This window comes from Coregonus lavaretus, assembly GCF_964263955.1.
Source record: "Coregonus lavaretus genome assembly, chromosome: 5".
Classification (NCBI taxonomy): Eukaryota; Metazoa; Chordata; class Actinopteri; order Salmoniformes; family Salmonidae; genus Coregonus; species Coregonus lavaretus.
The window spans coordinates 40,832,785-40,852,091 of NC_139992.1; the positions used below are offsets into that span (position 1 = coordinate 40,832,785).

The window sequence follows — 19,307 nt, forward strand, 5'->3', positions numbered from 1 at the left end:
GCTCGGGTCGGCCCGGTGGCCCCTGAACTCGATGACAGACACCTGAGCGGGACGCGGAGGAGCACACCTGTGTGAGCGAGGCCAGCAGCCCTGTGACCCCAAACTGATGACAGGAGGGGTGAGAGGGAGCTAGTCATTGGGACATGTAGAAGAGAGGGTTAGTTAGGGGGGTGTCTGGGGTGACCAGGTGTGATCCTAAGAAGAGTGTCGCCACGTGACCTGGGTTACCTGTTTGCTCTCCCAGTGAGCACCTAAACCTAGCATGCAAAGAGCGTGCCTTCCTGCAATGACTAAGGCCGGGATTCAGTCCCATCACGAGTTGTAGACTGTGGCTGTTAAACGCAATTTCTGATTAAGCAGCCTTTACCGTGAATGCGAGCTCTGCGAACGTGAGGACATTGCCTTTAAAGCCTGTGATGGGATTGACTCAGTAGGTTGGAGCACAGTGCTATTTTGGGGTGTGATTCCTGCTTGGGCCACATACAGTATATACTGTACTTTATACTAAATGTTTGTTAACTGTTGGTTACCTTGATAGAACTGTTTACTTTATAATGTTAGTATTATGTTTCAAGTGTTCTCACAATCTAGAGCTGTTCAGAAAAATGTTGATCTTTACCAATAAATATTGTTTTTATGTTTTACTTCCTTTACACACAAAAGTTCATCCTGTTCAATAAAGGTTATATTTACAAGTACAAAATGACAGTATAAAACGATAAACGTCAAACAATGTCCTTATTACATTTATATTAAAAATAGTACAAAAATATATTCAAGCGTATTGATGGTTGGTTATTCAGTGCAGGTGCTCCTGAGGAAAAAAACAGAAGAAGAACAACAGGAAGTAGGCAACAGGAAGTGGGTTGAAAGACATGGTTGGAGGGGGATGGGTGGATGGGGTAGTAGCATAGAGAATGATAGAGGCCTCTAGTGGCCAAAAGGCCGTTTTAGCATGGGCAATGCCATTGAGGGCTTCCACGATTTTAATGCAGTCAACTGGGTGGGACTTCCAACTTCATTGGCTGATCCCTCTTGGTGACCCAGTTGGAGTCATGTCCTACTGGGTCATCAGGCCGGATAAGCCAATCGTGAAGAAGAAAATTGACTACTTTAAAATGGAGATAGCCTCAATGGCGCTGCCAATGCTGTCACAGACGCTACATGGCACAGATACAAAGATGAGTCCTCTATCTATCTCTATGGGTAGTAGAGGAGTGTTTGGAGTGTGAGTATGTGGGGTAAAAGAAAGCTAATTTAGAGATTTAGCGTCAGAGGGTATGAAAATAGCTTGTTGGCTACTATAGCTGTACCTGGGCTATAGTTCCTGTGTGGGCGGCACAAGTTAATTGCTGGCTCCTTATTGGCTCCTGTCTCAGGCTCCGTTACTTCCGTGGGGCCAATCGCCCGTGTCGAACAGGTGTGACACCACATAGTCCTCATACTGTCCGTCGATCAGCTTGGCTGCGTTGTTCCTGGCGAACCAGCAGTCCACGCTCTGACGTCCGCTGTAGATACGCCGGGTCTTCTGGACTACCGGCACTGAACGCCCTTTGACCTTCAGGATGGGTGACCGTGAAGACGCACTGTTGTGTCCTGTTGCGGTGGCATTGCCAGGAAGCTCTGCCAGTCCCACATCCTCATACAGGAACTGACCTGGAAGTAGAATCACAGAGGGTGAGAATGGAACAGAACCACAGAACTATAGGCAAACCAATGCTAGTCCTCACTAGGGCATAATTCTATTTTGGCTCGAGCTCCTTCTCCCACCCTAGCACTAGTAGTTGCTGGGTGTCCACCCAGTAGTCTGTGGCAGTTGTGGGACAGCCCCTTGCTGTTGGACCATTACACTAAGGCCTAGTTCCCTTTCGTCTCAAGACCCCTCCCCCCACCCTCCACTAGTAGTTTCTCATACCTACCCAGTAGTCCATGACAGTCATGTGACAGCCCTTTGCTGTTGGAGATGTAGAATCCCAGGTGGTCTCTCTGGTAGGGAGCAGGGTTCTTGTACTGATGCACCAGTATGACGAAACGAATGGTTCCTCCTATGGTTACGGTCACGTTGGACTTTCCCACTATCGCCACCGCCAGCCCGCCACTCTCCACGGAGACTGTGGTGTCGCAGGGCAGGACCAGGCGGTCTCGTCCATCCAGGATGACCTTCTTGGGAGTGACCTCGATGTAGGCACGTTTGGGTTGGTTCACCACGATGGTAATGGTGCTGAAGTATGTCCTCTGCTGTTTGTGGCTGCCCGCTGGCGCTGGGGCGCCTATCAGCTTACCGTTTACTGTCACACCTAGACTCACATACACACGCATGATCACACACACAAATAGACCACATGAATCATATGAAAACACATAACCGAACCTCTAACATAAAGTCAGAATCTCTTGAGAGGACAGTCTTACCAGAGTGCATGTGGTCAGACACCATTCTGAGAATGTGTCCTGGCTCTCCGTTGATGTTGAAACACACAGTCAGTTTACTGAGGGGGAACTCCACCACAAAGTGGGGATCGCCGTCCGCTGTGGTGTGAGAGAGACACTGGTATTTTAGGAATATGAGGAAATAGTACAGCTATGCATACCTGGATTCAAATACATGTGTATTGGAGTATTTGTTATTTAAATACCTTTTTCTATGTATTTGAGTATTTTTAAATACACAGCCAGAACAAGTACTTTTATTTGAGTATCTGAATGATTATTTGTAAATGTATTGAAAAGTAGTTGAAATACATTAAATAGTATTTGAACCCAGGTCTGATAAATACACGTTTCTGTATATTTCTGTTGGTGTGAAGCACAGATACCAGTGTAGGCAGTTAGTTGTAGGCAGTTAGTTGTAGGCAGTTAGTTGTAGGCAGTTAGTTGTAGGCAGTTAGTTGTAGGCAGTTAGTTGTATGCTGCTACTTGTAGGCAGTTAGTTGTAGGCAGTTGATACTGTTAGTTGTAGGCAGTTAGTTGTAGGCTGTTAGTTGTAGGCAGTTAGTTGTAGGCAGTTAGTTGTAGGCAGTTTTTTGTAGGCAGTTAGTTGTAGGCAGTTAGTTGTAGGCTGCTAGTTGTAGGCAGTTTTTTTGTAGGCAGTTAGTTGTAGGCAGTTAGTTGTTTCCTGTTAGTTGTAGGCAGTTAGTTGTTTCCTGTTAGTTGTAGGCAGTTAGTTGTAAGCAGTTTGTTGTAGGCAGTTAGTTGTAGGCAGTTAGTTGTAGGCAGTTAGTTGTAGGTAGTTAGTTGTTTCCTGTTAGTTGTAGGCTGTTAGTTGTTTCCTGTTGCTTTGAGAGGGCCTGTGAGAGCTACGTGAAGATTCAGGAGATGAGAGAGCAGCAGTAATGACAGGGTCATTAACCTTAACTGTCTGTGATGTCATCTCACGTTGCTTCTTTAGTGTACTGATCTCTCTCTCAGTGTGTGGGTGTGTGTGTGTGTGTTTATGTGTGTGTGTGTGTGTGTGTTTGTGTGTGCACATGTGTGTGTATTCCCGTGACTGTGTGTGTGCCTGTGTGTGTGAGTACTTCGCAGTACCAATCCCAGGCCCAGTGCAGGTATTTCAATTAGCCCCTGTAAACATTCTGTAGTTCAGCTTCAGAGTAAAGAGACATATCCTACCCCTTGACTGTGTCTGTAATGATTACTGTGTGTCTGACTGGGCTCCTAAATTAAAGACTGCCCACACAGAGAGTAGAGAGAGTCTACAGTACGTTTCTCCAGTACGACTCCCTCGAACAGAGCCTCAGAATCACTAACCTGATGTTTTGGAGATGGTTACAGATTTTTGGGCTGGCCTCTTCACAACTTTATCTGTAGACAAAACAGACTTAGATTTTTACAGGTCGTATGTTTTCAGTGGTCCAATACTTCCCCTAATTTTCTATTTGTTTGAACCGGGCTCTTGGTGTTGGCATACTACAAAACGATAACAGGAAGAATTTGATCAAACGGATTAAGTCAGAAACAGAAGCCTCAAGCCTGCTAACCCATTGTCTTGGTAACCGTGGAACTCTGTCCGCCCGGCTGGTCTTTCTTCAAATGCAGGCTCTGGGCCTTGTCTTCCTCCCCTTCCGTCTCATCCGACAGCTCATTGGCTGAAGCGGCCTTCTTATCTGTCTCTGTGGTTACAGGGATGGGGGTGGGTGTGTTCTCAACCATGGTTCCGTCGGCCAGCACCTGAGGTTTTTCCACCACCAGGGAGGTGAGGGGCGTGAGGAAGTGGTAGGCCAGGGAGAGGTCAGTCGCCTGCTGGGTATGTCCCTCTCTCTCCCTGCTGGTCTGGCTCTTCAGCCTGGACCTCAGCCCCTCCTTCACACTGAGGAAACCCCATACACGCTCCACGAAATCATCCGCCACTGACCCTGTTGTGCCCTCCCCTGTGACCCCTGACCCCACCCCGGCCACCGCCTCCTTCACGTGCCTCTCCGTCTCCACCTCCCTTTGCCGTAATGCCACGTCTGTCTCCAGGATGATGCTCTTGTCGCTGTTGCTGGCGGTGACCTGGACGTGCAGGGAGTCTGCACTTTGATTGGTCAGTTTGCCGGCGATGACGATCTCTGAGCCATTGAAATAGTTGGTGAAGAAGTGCTGGGTGACGTACTGGACTGAGTCCTCTGTGTAATTCACCCTGATATCAGAGAGCAGTGGCGTGCCTATCTCATCATAAAACCTAGAGGAAGAGAGCGGGAGGGACATGGAGGGAGGGAGAGAGAGAGAGAGCGAGAGAGAGAGTGAGATGGAAGAGTGAAAGAGGGAATATGTTATAACATAAGTTTTACCATGTTATAACATGTTGAGAATCTACCTATAGCACCCAGTAGAGGTCTACACCTCAGCTACTTCACCGTATCATGGACACAAGAATCAAGACATTGTGTGGGCTACTCTCTGAGGTGCTCTAGGGGCCTCAAGTGTGGACACTCAAGTGACTGTGTGACTGTGTACACACACTCACCCCCAGAGATCCGGTTAGGGACGGTGATGTATTAAGGAGAGTATGCCTGCGTCCCAAATGTGTAGGGATTAGGGAATAGGGTGCCATTTTGGACACAACCTGTGTGTGTGTTTGTAAAGTGTTGGTTTTCCAGCCAGGCCTTGGACCATAGCACAGTGAACCTCCTCACCTCTTTAACTGTGTGTTGGCTCAGCTAAGTCTCTCCTCTGTTATTATCTCAGGAGGCTATCAATTAACCCCTCAGACATACCCAGACGACCCTTTCACAACCCACAGTCACACACATTCCTCCCTTCACTACTAAACAAACACTTCCGAAAAGTGTCCGGTAAAACTGTCGCCGAGTGTGTGTGTGTTTGGTTTGTTTTGAAAGATTGCAGTTCAAGACTCTGAAGAGCTTTCTCTCAGTATGTGTATCATTTGTCATTCTTTCAATCATTCCCATTCCTTAATCTCACCCCCTGACCTTCTCTATACCATTTGATTATAATGAATTATACTGAATCAATTCTAACTACTTCTGCCTGCCTTCTCCTCTCTACTAGCTGTCTACTGAACATTAGGAACACCTGCTCTTTCCATGACATAGACTGACCAGGTGAATCCAGGTGAACGCTATGATCCCTTATTGATGTCACTTGTTCAATCCACTTCACTTCCATCAGTGTAGATGAAGGGGAGGAGACAGGTTAAAAAAATATGTTTAAACCTTGAGACATTTACATTTTAGTCATTTAGCAGACGCTCTTATCCAGAGCGACTTACTCTGGAGTGCATAATTTTTTTTTTCATACTGGTCCCACGTGGGAATTGAACCCACAACCCTGGCATTGCAAGCGCCATGCTCTACCAACTGAGCTACACGGGACTATGGATTGTGTATGTGTGCCATTCAGAGGGTGAATGAGCAAGACAAAATATTTAAGTGCCTTTGAATGGGGTATGGTAGTAGGTGCCAGGCGCACCGGTTTGAGTGTGTCAAGATCTGAAACGCTGCTCAACAGTTTCCCGTGTGTATCAAGAATGGTCCACTACCCAAAGGACGGACATCCAGCCAACTTGACACAACTGTGGGAAGCATTGGAGTCAAAATGGGCCAGCATCCCTGTGGAATGCTTTCGACACCTTGTAGAGTCCATGCCCCAACGAATTGAGGCTGTTCTAATGGCAAAAGGGGGTGCAACTCAATATTAGGAAGGTGTTCCTAATGTTTTGTACACTCAGTGTACAATCCTGCCCTTATGAACCAATTACATCTCACTAATCCCTCTGTCTCTGTCTCATCTAACCATCACTCATCAGGCTATACAGTGGGGAAAAAAAGTATTTAGTCAGCCACCAATTGTGCAAGTTCTCCCACTTAAAAAGATGAGAGAGGCCTGTCATTTTCATCAAAGGTACACGTCAACTATGACAGACAAATTGAGAAAAAAAATTCAGGAAAACTACATTGTAGGATTTTTAATGAATTTATTTGCAAATTATGGTGGAAAATAAGTATTTGGTCACCTACAAACAAGCAAGATTCTTGGCTCTCACAGACTTGTAACTTCTTCTTTAAGAGGCTCCTCTGTCCTCCACTCGTTACCTGTATTAATGGCACCTGTTTGAACTTGTTATCAGTATAAAAGACACCTGTCCACAACCTCAACAGTCACACTCCAAACTCCACTATGGCCAAGACCAAAGAGCTGTCAAAGGACACCAGAAACAAAATTGTAGACCTGCACCAGGCTGGGAAGATTGAATCTGCAATAGGTAAGCAGCTTGGTTTTAAGAAATCAACTGTGGGAGCAATTATTAGGAAATGGAAGACATACAAGACCACTGATAATCTCCCTCGATCTGGGGCTCCACGCAAGATCTCACCCTGTGGGGTCAAAATGATCACAAGAATGGTGAGCAAAAATCCCAGAACCACACGGGGGGACCTAGTGAATGACCTGCAGAGAGCTGGGACCAAAGTAACAAAGCCTACCATCAGTAACGCACTACGCAGTGCCAGACGTGTCCCCCTACTTAAGCCAGTACATGTCCAGGCCCGTCTGAAGTTTGCTAGAGTGCATTTGGATGATCCAGAAGAGGATTGGGAGAATGTCATATGGTCAGATGAAACCAAAATATAACTTTTTGGTAAAAACTCAACTCGTCGTGTTTGGAGGACAAAGAATGCTGAGTTGCATTCAAAGAACACCATACCTACTGTGAAACATGGGGGTGGAAACATCATGCTTTGGGGCTGTTTTTCTGCAAAGGGACCAGGACGACTGATCCGTGTAAAGGAAAGAATGAATGGGGCCATGTATCGTGAGATTTTGAGTGAAAACCTCCTTCCATCAGCAAGGGCATTGAACATGAAACGTGGCTGGGTCTTTCAGCATGACAATGATCCCAAACACACCGCCCGGGCAACGAAGGAGTGGCTTCGTAAGAAGCATTTCAAGGTCCTGGAGTGGCCTAGCCAGTCTCCAGATCTCAACCCCATAGAAAATCTTTGGAGAGAGTTGAAAGTCCGTGTTGCCCAGCGACAGCCCCAAAACATCACTGCTCTAGAGGAGATCTGCATGGAGGAATGGGCCAAAATACCAGCAACAGTGTGTGAAAACCTTGTGAAGACTTACAGAAATTGTTTGACCTGTGTCATTGCCAACAAAGAGTATATAACAAAGTATTGAAAAACGTTTGTTATTGACCAAATACTTATTTTCCACCATAATTTGCAAATAAATTCATTAAAAATCCTACAATGTGATTTTCTGGATTTTTTTTCTTCATTTTGTCTGTCATAGTTGACGTGTACCTATGATGAAAATTACAGGCCTCTCTCATCTTTTTAAGTGGGAGAACTTGCACAATTGGTGGCTGACTAAATACTTTTTTTCCCCACTGTAGGTTATAGTCTAGCTAGAGACCTGGGTGTAAATATGATGGTGCTGACAACTGCCCTCTTTAATCAACCTGGGAACCTGACAGCTAGCACCCAAAATGGTCTCTCTCTCTCTCTCTCTCTCTCTCTCTCTCTCTCTCTCTCTCTCTCTCTCTCTCTCTCTCTCTCTCTCTCTCTCTCTCTCTCTCTCTCTCTCTCTCTCTCTCTCTCTCTCTCTCTCTCTCTCTCTCTCTCTCTCTCTCTCTCTCTCTCTCTCTCTCTCTCTCTCTCTCTCTGTCACACACACACACACACACACACACACACACACACACACACACACACACACACACACCTTACCCTTTGAGACTGGTGCTGGCATCTGAATCCTCATGTATCCTCCTCATCATCCCACAGTTTTCCAGGGCCATGCGTTCCAGAAGCCTGTAGTCCACATCGTTCCCCATCCCGATGGTGAACACGCAGAACTGCTCCTTCACCGCCGCCCGCGCGTTGCTGAGGATGCTGGGAGACTGCAGCTCGCCCACCGTGGGCCGCCCGTCTGTCAGGAAGATGATGAGAGACACACTGTTGTGGTTGGCGTCCGGGTCAGCGTTCAGATGGCCACTTAGCAATGAAGAGCCCGTCTGTATGCCACCGTTGATGTCAGTGCCTGGTAGAGGAGAGATGGAGAGAGAGATGGATCTTGGGAAATGTAGTGATTCTCAAACTAAGGGTATATCATTGTAATATGAGAGAAAGAAAACAGTCATATCATTTCAGACAAAAATGGGGGTTGGGTAAGAGAAAGAACTCTATGAGGGGCGGCAGGAAACCTCGAGGTTAGAACGCTGGGCCAATAACCGAAAGGACGCTGGTTTGAATACCAGATATACAGTGCCAGTCAAAAGTTTGGACACACCTACTCATACCAGGGTTTTTCTTTATTTTTACTATTTTCTACATTGTAGAATAATAGTGAAGACATCAAAACTATGAAATAACACATATGGAATCATGTAGTAACCAAAAAAGTGTTAAACAAATCAAAATATATTTTATATTTGAGATTCTTCAAGTAGCCACCCTTTGCCTTGATGACAGCTTTGCACACTCTTGGCATTCTCTCAACCAGCATCCAGGTAGTCACCTGGAATGCATTTCAATTAACAGGTGTGCCTTCTTAAAAGTTAATTTGTGGAATTTCTTTCCTTCTTAATGCGTTTGAGCCAATCAGTTGTGTTGTGACATGGTAGGGGGGTATACAGAAGATAGCCCTATTTGGTAAAAGACCAAGTCCATATTATGGCAAGAACAGTTCAAATATGCAAAGAGAAACGACAGTCCATCATTACTTTAAGACATGAAGGTCAGTCAATACGAAAAATGTCAAGAACTTTGAAAGTTTCTTCAAGTGCAGTCGCAAAAACCATCAAGCGCTATGATGAAACTGGCTCTCATGAGGACCACCATAGGAATGGAAGACCCAGTTACCTCTGCTGCAGAGGACAAGTTCATTAGAGTTACCAGCCTCAGAAATTGCAGCCCAAATAAATGCTTCACAGAGTTCAAGTAACAGACACATCTCAACATCAACTGTTCAGAGGGGACTGTGTGAATCAGGCCTTCATGGTCGAATTGCTGCAAAGAAACCACTACTAAAGGACACCAATAAGAAGAAGAGACCTGCTTGGGCCAAGAAACACGAGCAATGGACATTACTGGTAGAAATGTGTCCTTTGGTCTGGAGTCCAAATCTGAGATTTTTGCTTCCAACCGCCGTGTCTTTGTGAGATGCGGTATGGGTGAACAGATGATCTCTGCATGTATATTTCCCACCGTAAAGCATGGAGGAGGAGGTGTTATGGTGTGGGGGTGCTTTGCTGGTGACACTGTCTGTGATTTATTTAGAATTCAAGGCACGCTTAACCAGCATGGCTACCACAGCATTCCACAGTGACACGCCATCCCATCTGATATGGGCTTAGTGGGACTATCATTTGTTTTTCAACAGGACAATGACCCAACATACCTCCAGGCTGTGTAAGGGCTATTTTACCAAGAAGGAGAGTGATGGAGTGCTGCATCAGATGACCTGGCCTCCACAATCCCCTGACCTCAACCCAATTGAGATGGTTTGGGATGAGTCGGACCGCAGAGTGAAGGAAAAACACTTTTTTGTTTACTACATGATTCCACGTGTTATTTCATAGTTCTGACGTCTTCACTATTATTCTACAATGTAGAAAATAGTAAAAATAAAGAAAAACCCTTGAATGAGTAGGTGTGTCCAAACTTTTGACTGGTAGTGTATATGTAACTGTGCCCTTGAGCAAGGCATTAAACCCACATTTTTCCAGGGGCGCTGGACAATGGTGACTCTGGCCGTGACCCCACTCCCTGGGGCTGTCTCAGGGGGAGTTGGATATGCAAGAAACACATTTCCATTACACACCTGTACAAGTGTGTAACAGGACAAAAATAAGCACCCCTAAATTATTGAGATTAGGCCTGTCAGTGAAATAACTAATCTTCCTCTATGACAGAATGCACTGCTGTGTCTCTAACTCTCTCACCTCCAGTGGGTTGGAGCATGTAGATGAACTTCTTGGCATCTCGGACGTTGAGGGGCGTGACAGGGACCAGGCGGTCGGGCTGCCACACCTTGATACGGTTGGAGAAGCTGACAAAGTTAAACCGGTCGCCTGGACGCAGGTCCCTCAGGATAGTGAACAGGGCATCCTTAGTCTGAGAGAGAGGGAGGGAGGGAGGGAGGGAGGGAGGGAGGGAGGGAGGGAGGGAGGGAGGGAGGGAGGGAGGTGGGCAAGAGAGAGACAACATTTTTGTTTTGCTTTCATCAATAAATGTAATTACACCATTGTAATACCTTTGCCTTCTTGCGAAATCATTCTATTCAGTTGTGTTTACATGAGACAGGCCTGGAAAACTTTGCCCCAACAGGAAGAGACACCTTGTCACACAAAAGGCTATAATAACACACAGTCATGGTTTCTGTTAGCACCAACACTGTGGTAATCACCAAGATGTAGTGTTTTAGTCGTGGTTTTTGGGAGCAGTATTGTTGTAATGCCAATTCTGTAATGGTTGGACTTAACCTGACGCTGCCACTCAAAGACCCAGCCCTTTGGAACAGCTGTGAGATTCCATTTCCTTTGTTCAGAAACTCAGTTTCTCTCACCCCCTCACACACAAATGCACGTAAACACACACACCACAGCTATTTACCGTGTCCATGCTGCAGCTTGTTTCTCAACTGTACTGGGGTTTATAAGTTGCACAGAACGAAAAGCCTACTAAATGAATAGTGAATATTACATCTGTAGTCGTGTGGGTGTGATAGAGTTGGAGGGGTTACCAGATGCCTATAGACTGTAGGGGGCAAGGGTCAGAGCCATAGACAGACTGAGTGCTCTATTGTAGGGAGAGATCAAAGCACACTTGTTCACTACAGAGTGGTCCACTGGGGGTGGAGGGGAACGGGGTAGGGATCAAGGGGTGATGATGCTGTCATCTGGAGTGTTTACATTACTTCAGAGACAATGAAGCCTCTCCTCAATAGCATTCATTTCAATTCAATACGACTACAATAGTGAACTTTGAGCATGTTTCCAGCTTTTCAGAGTATGCATGAATCAGTTTCTCTTTTCTGTTTTTGCCACTCTACGTCTTTGGGTTTCTGGATCTGCAGTGGAGCAGCTGCTCAGATGAAGTATCAGATGATACCAGGGGGATTATATTGCAATCTCCCAGAAGGAAGGATCTGATTTTGATATTACCAGACCAGTGTGGGAGTATTGCGCCAGAGACCGGAGAGGGGGCGGACTGGGGGTCATATTCATAATCCGAAGTTACACTATCTCAGGATATCTCAGGATCTTTAAGGCTTTATCACAGAGCTATGAAGGACTAAAGTAAAACTAAAGTTAACTCCACCTGGAATTTATTAAAACCAACAGATTCCCAATAAGCTATACAGTATATATTTGTGATCATTGTATTCAGAAGGAAACCATGTAAAAGAAAAGGGGGTGCGAGAGAACAAGATGTCGTGACCCTATCTAAGCAGTGGACACTGGTGTGATGAGAAGGGTTTGACCGTAACCGGTTACCTGTCTGATCTTGGTCCCCAGCATAGAGGCGCTGGTGTCGATCACAAACACCACGTTCTTGGGCACCACCGGCAGATCCTTGGGGGCGAAGTAGTGCACAAAATGGCCGTTCAGAACCTGAGAGAGAACCAGAGAAAGGTTAGACATTTCTCAGTAGCCATGAGCAGTAAAACAGACCCCACCAACACAGTGTCCACAGGGCTGCTGGACTGATGGTGTGGTTGTAGGGTGACCCAGGAGGGGGTGGATATGGTGCTGGAAAATATATGTGTTGTGGATGGATGAAGGCTATGGGACCAGGATGTGTGAGAGTGTGTGTGAGAATGAGAGAGATGTGCATTTGTCCTGTTTGATCCTTGATTAATGCATGCAGTTTTCATTTATACTGTGAAGTGGAGATACATGGTTTAACATGTTTTTATCTACCATGTCTAGACAGGCCCTGGTCATGGCATGACACATTTACACTCATCGCGAGAGCGTTGCATGTGTGTGTGTGTGCGTGTGTGTGTCTGTGTGCGTGTGATTTTGGTGTGTGAAATCTGACCTGTATGTCTCCTATCCCCAGCTCTCTCTCCACGTCATAGTGCACCACAAACTCTCCCAGCATGCCGCTGGTGGTGATCTTAGCCTGCTGAACGATGTTGGGGCTGAAGGTGATCCTACAGAACGTCTTATTCTGTTTGATCACCGTGGACACAGGAAGAGCAGGCTTGGCTGGTGGGAGGAAAAAATTAGATATGTGTGAGATAAAGCTGGGAAGTGTGTGTGTGTGTGCATGTGTGTGTGTGTGTGTGTGGGGGGGGGGGGGGGGCTAAACTAGAGATGCCCAACTTGCCCATAGGAAGGTTAAATAGATAAAGTTGGAATCTGAAAATTAGAGCATTGGCCAAGTATTTTCAGAGGCGCCAATATCGCTGCAGAACTATTTCTAATGTTAGATACAGTGCATTCGGAAATTATTCAGACCCCTTGACTTTTTCAACATTTTGTTACGTTACAGCCTTATTCTAAAATTGATTAAATTGTTTTTCCCCCTCATCAATCTACACACAATAACCCATAATGACAATGCAAAAACAGGTTTTTAGAAAAGCTGTAATATCAAATTTACATAAGAATTCAGACCCTTTACTCAGTACTTACAGTGAGGGAAAAAAGTATTTGATCCCCTGCTGATTTTGTACGTTTGCCCACTGACAAAAGACATGATCAGTCTATAATTTTAATGGTAGGTTTATTTGAACAGTGAGAGACAGAATAACAACAAATAAATCCAGAAAAACGCATTTCAAAAATGTTATAAATTGATTTGCATTTTAATGAGGGAAATAAGTATTTGACCCCTCTGCAAAACATTACTTAGTACTTGGTGGCAAAACCCTTGTTGGCAATCACAGAGGTCAGACGTTTCAGGTTTGCACACATCTCTGGAGGGATTTTGTCCCACTCCTCTTTGCAGATCTAATACTTTTTTCCCTCACTGTACAGTCTCGAGTCTTCTTGGGTATGACGCTACAAGCTTTGCACACATGTATTTGGGAAGTTTCTCCCATTCTTCTCTGCAGATCCTCTCAAGCTTGTCAGGTTGGATGGGGAGCGTCACTGTACAGCTATTTTCAAGCATCTTGTCAAATCAGTTGAGGAGAGGGTGGAAGGCTTCAGGCATCCTGTCAAATCAGTTGAGGAGAGGGTGGAAGGCTTCAGGCATCCTGTCAAATCAGTTGAGGAGAGGGTGGAAGGCTTCAGGGTCTCAGGTGAATTGAGAGAGAAGAGAGGAGAGGGTGGAAGGAGGAGAGGAGGGTGGAAGGATTCAGGATATCCTCAGACTTTGTACTTTGCTCCGTTCATCTTTCCCTCGATCCTGACTAGTCTCTCAGTCCCTGCCACTGTAAAACATCCCAACATTATGATGCTGCCACCACCATGCTTCACAGTAGGGATGGTGCCAGGTTTCCTCCAGACGTGACACTTGGCATTCAGGCCAAAGAGTTCAATCTTGGTTTCATCAGACCAGAGAATCTCGTTTCTCATGGTCTGAGAGTCCTTTAGGTGCCTTTTGGCAAACTCCAAGCGGGCTAAAATGTGCCTTTTACTGAGGAGTGGCTTCTGTCTGGCCACTCTACCATAAAGGCCTGATTGGTGGAGTGCTGCAGAGATGGTTGTCCTTCTGGAAGGTTCTCCCATCTCCACAGAGGAACTCTGGAGCTCCTTCAGAGGGACCATCGGGTTCTTGGTCACCTCCCTGACCAAGGCCCTTCTCCCCCGATTGCTCAGTTTGGCTGTTGCGGGTAGCTCTAGGAAGAGTCTTGGTGGTTCCAAACTTCTTCCATTTAAGAATGATGGAGGACACTGTGTTCTTGGGGACTTTCAATGCAGCAGACATTTTTTGGTACCCTTCCCAAGATCTGTGCCTCGACACAATCCTGTCTCGGAGCTCTACGGACAATTCTTTAGACCTCATGGCTTTTGCTCTGACATGCACTGTCAACCGTGGGACCTTATTTGGACAGGTGTGTGCCTTTCCAAATCATGTCCAATCAATTGAATATAGCACAGGTGGACTCCAATCAAGTTGTAGAAACATCTCTAGGATGATCAATAGAAATAGGATGTATCTGAGCTCAATTTCGAATCTCATAGCAAAGGGTCTGAATAATTATGTAAATCAGGTATTTCTGTTTTTTCTTTTTAATACATTTGCAAAAATGTCTAAAAACCTGTTTTCGTTTGTCATTATGGGGTATTGTGTGTAGATTGAGGAGGAAAAACATTTTTTAAAATCCATTTCAGAATAAGGCTGTAACTTAGCAAAATGTGGCAAAAGTAAAAGGGTCTGAATACTTTCCGAATGCCCTGTATATTACACCCCTACTACGGACAAAGCACAGACTCAACACATCACACACTCAAACTGTACCAGGTGTCTTCGCTGCACTGGCACCACTGGCAGCTGCCGTGGTACTCTTGCCGTTGCGCAGCGGCAGCACCTCCAGGTGTGTGATGGTGGAGTGATCCACGATGGTGACGTCCACACTGAGACGGCTGACCAGCTGCAGGGGTCTCAGGCTGGTGACATGCTCATACCTCCCCAGCCTCCGCTGGAGCAGCTCCTCATAGGTCAGCATGAACACGGCTCGGTTACGACCTGGGATACTGGCCCCCATCCTGAACACCTCCACCTCTGGTTCGCTACTAAGGGTGAAGAGAGGAGGAGAGAGGAGGAGAGAGGGGAGAAGGAGAGAGAGATGGGGGAGGGGAGAGGGGAGAGGGGAGGAATGGGAAAGATGGAGAGAGGGAGGAGTGGAAGAAAAAATAAGAAGAATATAGAGGAAAGAAAAATAAATAGTTAGAGTTGAGGAAAGAGGAGGAGTATGGAATGAGTCATTCCAAGTAGTGACATCATCAATGTGGAAGGGCAGTGACTGCCAGGAGCTCCCCTCATGGGACTCAGCCCTGGACTCAGCGTCTGGACTAACCAATAGATTCATTCCTCTCTCAATCTATCTATACCTCCCCCTCCTTCTTTATTTTCTCCCTTCCATTCTCCTTCATGCTTTCTATCACTCTCCTTCTCTCCCCTTCCCTCTCTGTGAAATTGTAATTATCTCTCTGTAAATCTGATTTCATTTTAAAAGTGTCATTTTGTGGACTGGCAAGTAGAAGCATGATGTAATTTCTTCCTGTCAGAGACTGGTCACAGATATATGTGACAATAATTCTTCATTTCCAGTCTCTGGAGCTATGATCCAGCCCTGTTGCTCAACTCCAGGCAGGTCAGAAACACATGCTCTGTGGTCAGGCTGGTGTTTAAAGTCGCACTCCAGTCTCCTTTTCACCTCATTCAACACCTGATTTACTTAAGAAAAGGCCTTTCCTCTTTTGTTCTCTATTGCTCCTCTATTGTTCCCACAAACAAGGGGGAGGCTGATGACATCAGAGGGCACCATCAGACCAACTCCTTGAATGGCCTAACTCCATTAAGTTTGCACTTGTATCTAAAAAACACTATTTTGCTCCAAACAAGTTTTTTTTTAATACTCTGAGTGTGTGTAGATTGCTGTATTTATATGTGGGATATTGTTTTTCAACAGGAAAAGTTAAAAAATAGCCAGAGTACGTCTTTAAAATAGTTTTTTAGATGGGATATAAACCTGTTTCTACTGGCAGAGCAGTAGCTAGTGACTCTAGAGGACTCTAGAGGTTGTACTGGCGGACAAGGTTAGACAATGGTGACTGGCCACACATACACATACACATACACACACACACACACACACACACACACACACACACACACAAGAACACACACACTTTACCTCTGTTCACCTGGCTCCTTGTTCTTGGGTTTGGCCTCACCCCCCTTCCCCTGTTTGACCTTCTTCTCCTTGGGCCTGACCTCACTAGGGTAGACACGCCCCCCAATGATCCTGTGTTCAGGGTAGAGGTCAGAGGTCAGGGGTTAAGAGTGGAGGTGATGATAAGGACCACCATAGTAAGTAGGGCTTCCGTGGCAAAACTCTATCCAAGAATAATTGGAAAAACCCTAATTTCATTGTGGTAGGTCTATGTTCCAGTGTTATTGTGATACGTAAAAGTAAACAGGCAAACATGTCAAAGCCATATGTTGGATTTCACAGGCTTCTTCAGAGGCTTCTGGACTATACTGTCTCTCATGGTCCAGTGAACAATTTAGTAAATGTAGATGAATGAAGGCTGGTGACCATGACACAGTAAATGACCTCTGCACCATTGAACACTCACAGGCACCACACTAACCTCTCCCATAGCAACAGAGCCCTCATAAAACCACATAATGATTGACTGGCTACAATGGCATACCATGTGAAGAGGGAGAAAAAGGCAAAGAGGAGTAGTAATCACACAACACTAAACTGGGGAAATAAATAAGAAATCAAAATAATCCAAAGTGAATAAATTGAGGGGGAAAAGATCCATTGGCAGGGATGACTCACTGAATTGCTTTGGCCATTATAGTTCCCTTTCAACAAGTGTACACAATCTGAACCACATTAGACTCAGACTGACATGAAAAATACCAATGCGCCATTACGCATCTGTTGCGTTTTGGGCTTACTTACATGGTAAAGTTCGAGACATAGGCGTTCTTGGGGATCGGGAACTGGAAGACGCCCTCCGCCGCGGCGGAGTGCCGGTTGAGCATGGTGCACGACACCGCCGTGAAGGCGTATCGGGAGATGATGGTGGTCTTCACCGACAGCTCCTGGATGTGCGGCTTGGTCTCCTGCACGGTTGGACATCAACATGTTAGGTTAATGTGTATTGCTTATACCTTAGCTTTGATTGGTTTGTAACACATTTGGTTAATTTAAATCTGGCAGTGATTGATGTTTTTCATGTCTCGTCAATGGGACAACACAGCACTGCACACACGCACACACACGTTGCGCATTGGCCATTGTTCCATTCCGTTAATGTCCAGTGATATATCGTTCCAAACTCCTTATCAGCACGTTTGCGGGATATCCTCACATATTTTGGATTTTATTTCTGGATAGATGTCCAGCGATTTCCACTCATCTGGCATACAGCGCGGTGCGTTTGGAAGCTCTCTGCGTGTCACACCCGAGCAGAGTTTTCAAGGATGACAAAATGCAGAGCCGAACTACCCATCCCTCTACTCAGCTTACACGAAATACTTTTTGTGACATATTCTATAATTGTTATCAAGGAATAACAGTATGCAGTATGCAGATCTCTTTGAGAATTCATGTGAATGATATTTAGTCTATAGTAGCCTAGGCTACACACACAATGACTCACAAGAGCGCAAAAGATGCATAAGGGCAGAAATGTCAAGACACTAAACTTTGTAAACTTTACCTTAGTAAGCATGGCTTTCACCTGGCGAGGCACTCTACGGGGTGACTGAGATGGAAAAAACATAGATTTGTTAAATAGCGCTCTAATGAAGCTCAAAATATATATCAATGTTGCCAAATGAAATAGTTCAGAGTTGAAATGACACTCACAATATCCAAATCAAAGTCGGTCAAATCTGGACAAAGATCATCCTCAATATTAATATCCTCAAACAGTCCAAAAACATACGGATTGAAACACATCAGTAAAGTCAAAAACAGCATGTTGACGTCCATATCCATTTACAGTAATAACAAATAAGAGCTCATATTTCCAGGGCGCAGCGCACTGAGTCTGCGGGTCGTTCGGATCAGTGACTGGACCTGGAGCTGAGACGATGAATGAGGACACTTGACTCGCATCGGCACGCCCACTCGCAGAGAGATACAGAGTCGTCCTCCTCGACTGGACTAGCCGCGTCGGGGGCTCGGGGGCCTGGGCTAAGGGAAAAAGCGCCTGGCCCAGGTCACACACAGGCACACTGCTATTACAAATGCACGCCACTCCAAAGCCCATTAATTACCTCTATAGTCTTCGTTCACTACTTGCCTTGAAGTTGAACCCACTTCCACTGCCACTCCAACAAATCACTTGGACCTCAAGGGCAATGTGGTTCATTTAGCCAAGTGTCACTGTCAAGGCAAAGGGTGGCTACTTTGAAGAATCTCAAATATAAAATATATTTTCATTTGTTTAACACTTTTTTGGTTACTACATGATTCCATATGTGTTATTTCATAGTTTTGATGTCTTCGCCATTATTCTACAATGTAGAAAATAGTAAAAATAACGGAAAACCTTTGAATGAGTAGGTGTGTCCAGACTTTTGACTGGTACTGTATGTAATGGGGAATTGTTAAAAATAACTAATCAATGGGTGAACAATTCACACAATGAAACAATGAATGTGCAAGAATTGGCGGGAGACAGCAGACCACATTCTGGAGAGCTGAGTGCATGCATTCTGGAGAAAGATGTCCACATCTTCACTACACCATCAAGACACATTATTTTCACACATTTGAGATGCTTTTCACTGACAGCGGCAACTCAATAATCAGCTGGGCCTATTGCCACACGCGTTGCCCAAATTTCTGGCTTCCCAAATAAGCATAGGCTTATGCACTTGTGATTTGAAACAATCCACAGCCATTTTTTAAAGGAAGCTGATGATCCTCTGTGGCTAAGTCAAGCTCTTTGGTAAAGTATTTTCAATGATTTTATGTAGACAGGAGTAATTATATAATTTTGACATTTTGCCTGCATCCGAACAGTGAACTGTGCACCCACCAACTTTCCTTTTTAATTCGCAAGAGGCTGAAACCAGAGATCTGTATACAGTGCATTCGGAAAGTATTCAGACCCCTTGACTTTTTCCACATTTTGTTACGTTACAGCCTTATTCTAAAATTGATTAAATTGTTTTTTCCCCATCAATCTACACACAATACCCCATAAGGAC

General features: G+C 45.3%; 1 protein-coding gene across 1 annotated transcript; it reads right to left on the reverse strand.

The window, feature by feature from the left end:
- Positions 1–643: 643 nt before the first annotated feature.
- On the reverse strand, positions 644–18,087 carry LOC311129605 (inter-alpha-trypsin inhibitor heavy chain H5-like; the record flags this gene model as incomplete). The annotated part of the gene is made up of 14 exons (XM_084161948.1): positions 644–1,656; positions 1,920–2,297; positions 2,413–2,529; positions 3,748–3,801; positions 3,978–4,660; positions 8,172–8,484; positions 10,388–10,559; positions 11,942–12,058; positions 12,489–12,658; positions 14,862–15,136; positions 16,261–16,371; positions 17,044–17,207; positions 17,807–17,851; positions 17,956–18,087. The coding sequence occupies 14 exons, from the start codon at positions 18,085–18,087 to the stop codon at positions 1,376–1,378; spliced, it is 3,012 nt and encodes a 1,003-aa protein (XP_084018074.1). The 3' UTR covers positions 644–1,375.
- Positions 18,088–19,307: the final 1,220 nt, after the last annotated feature.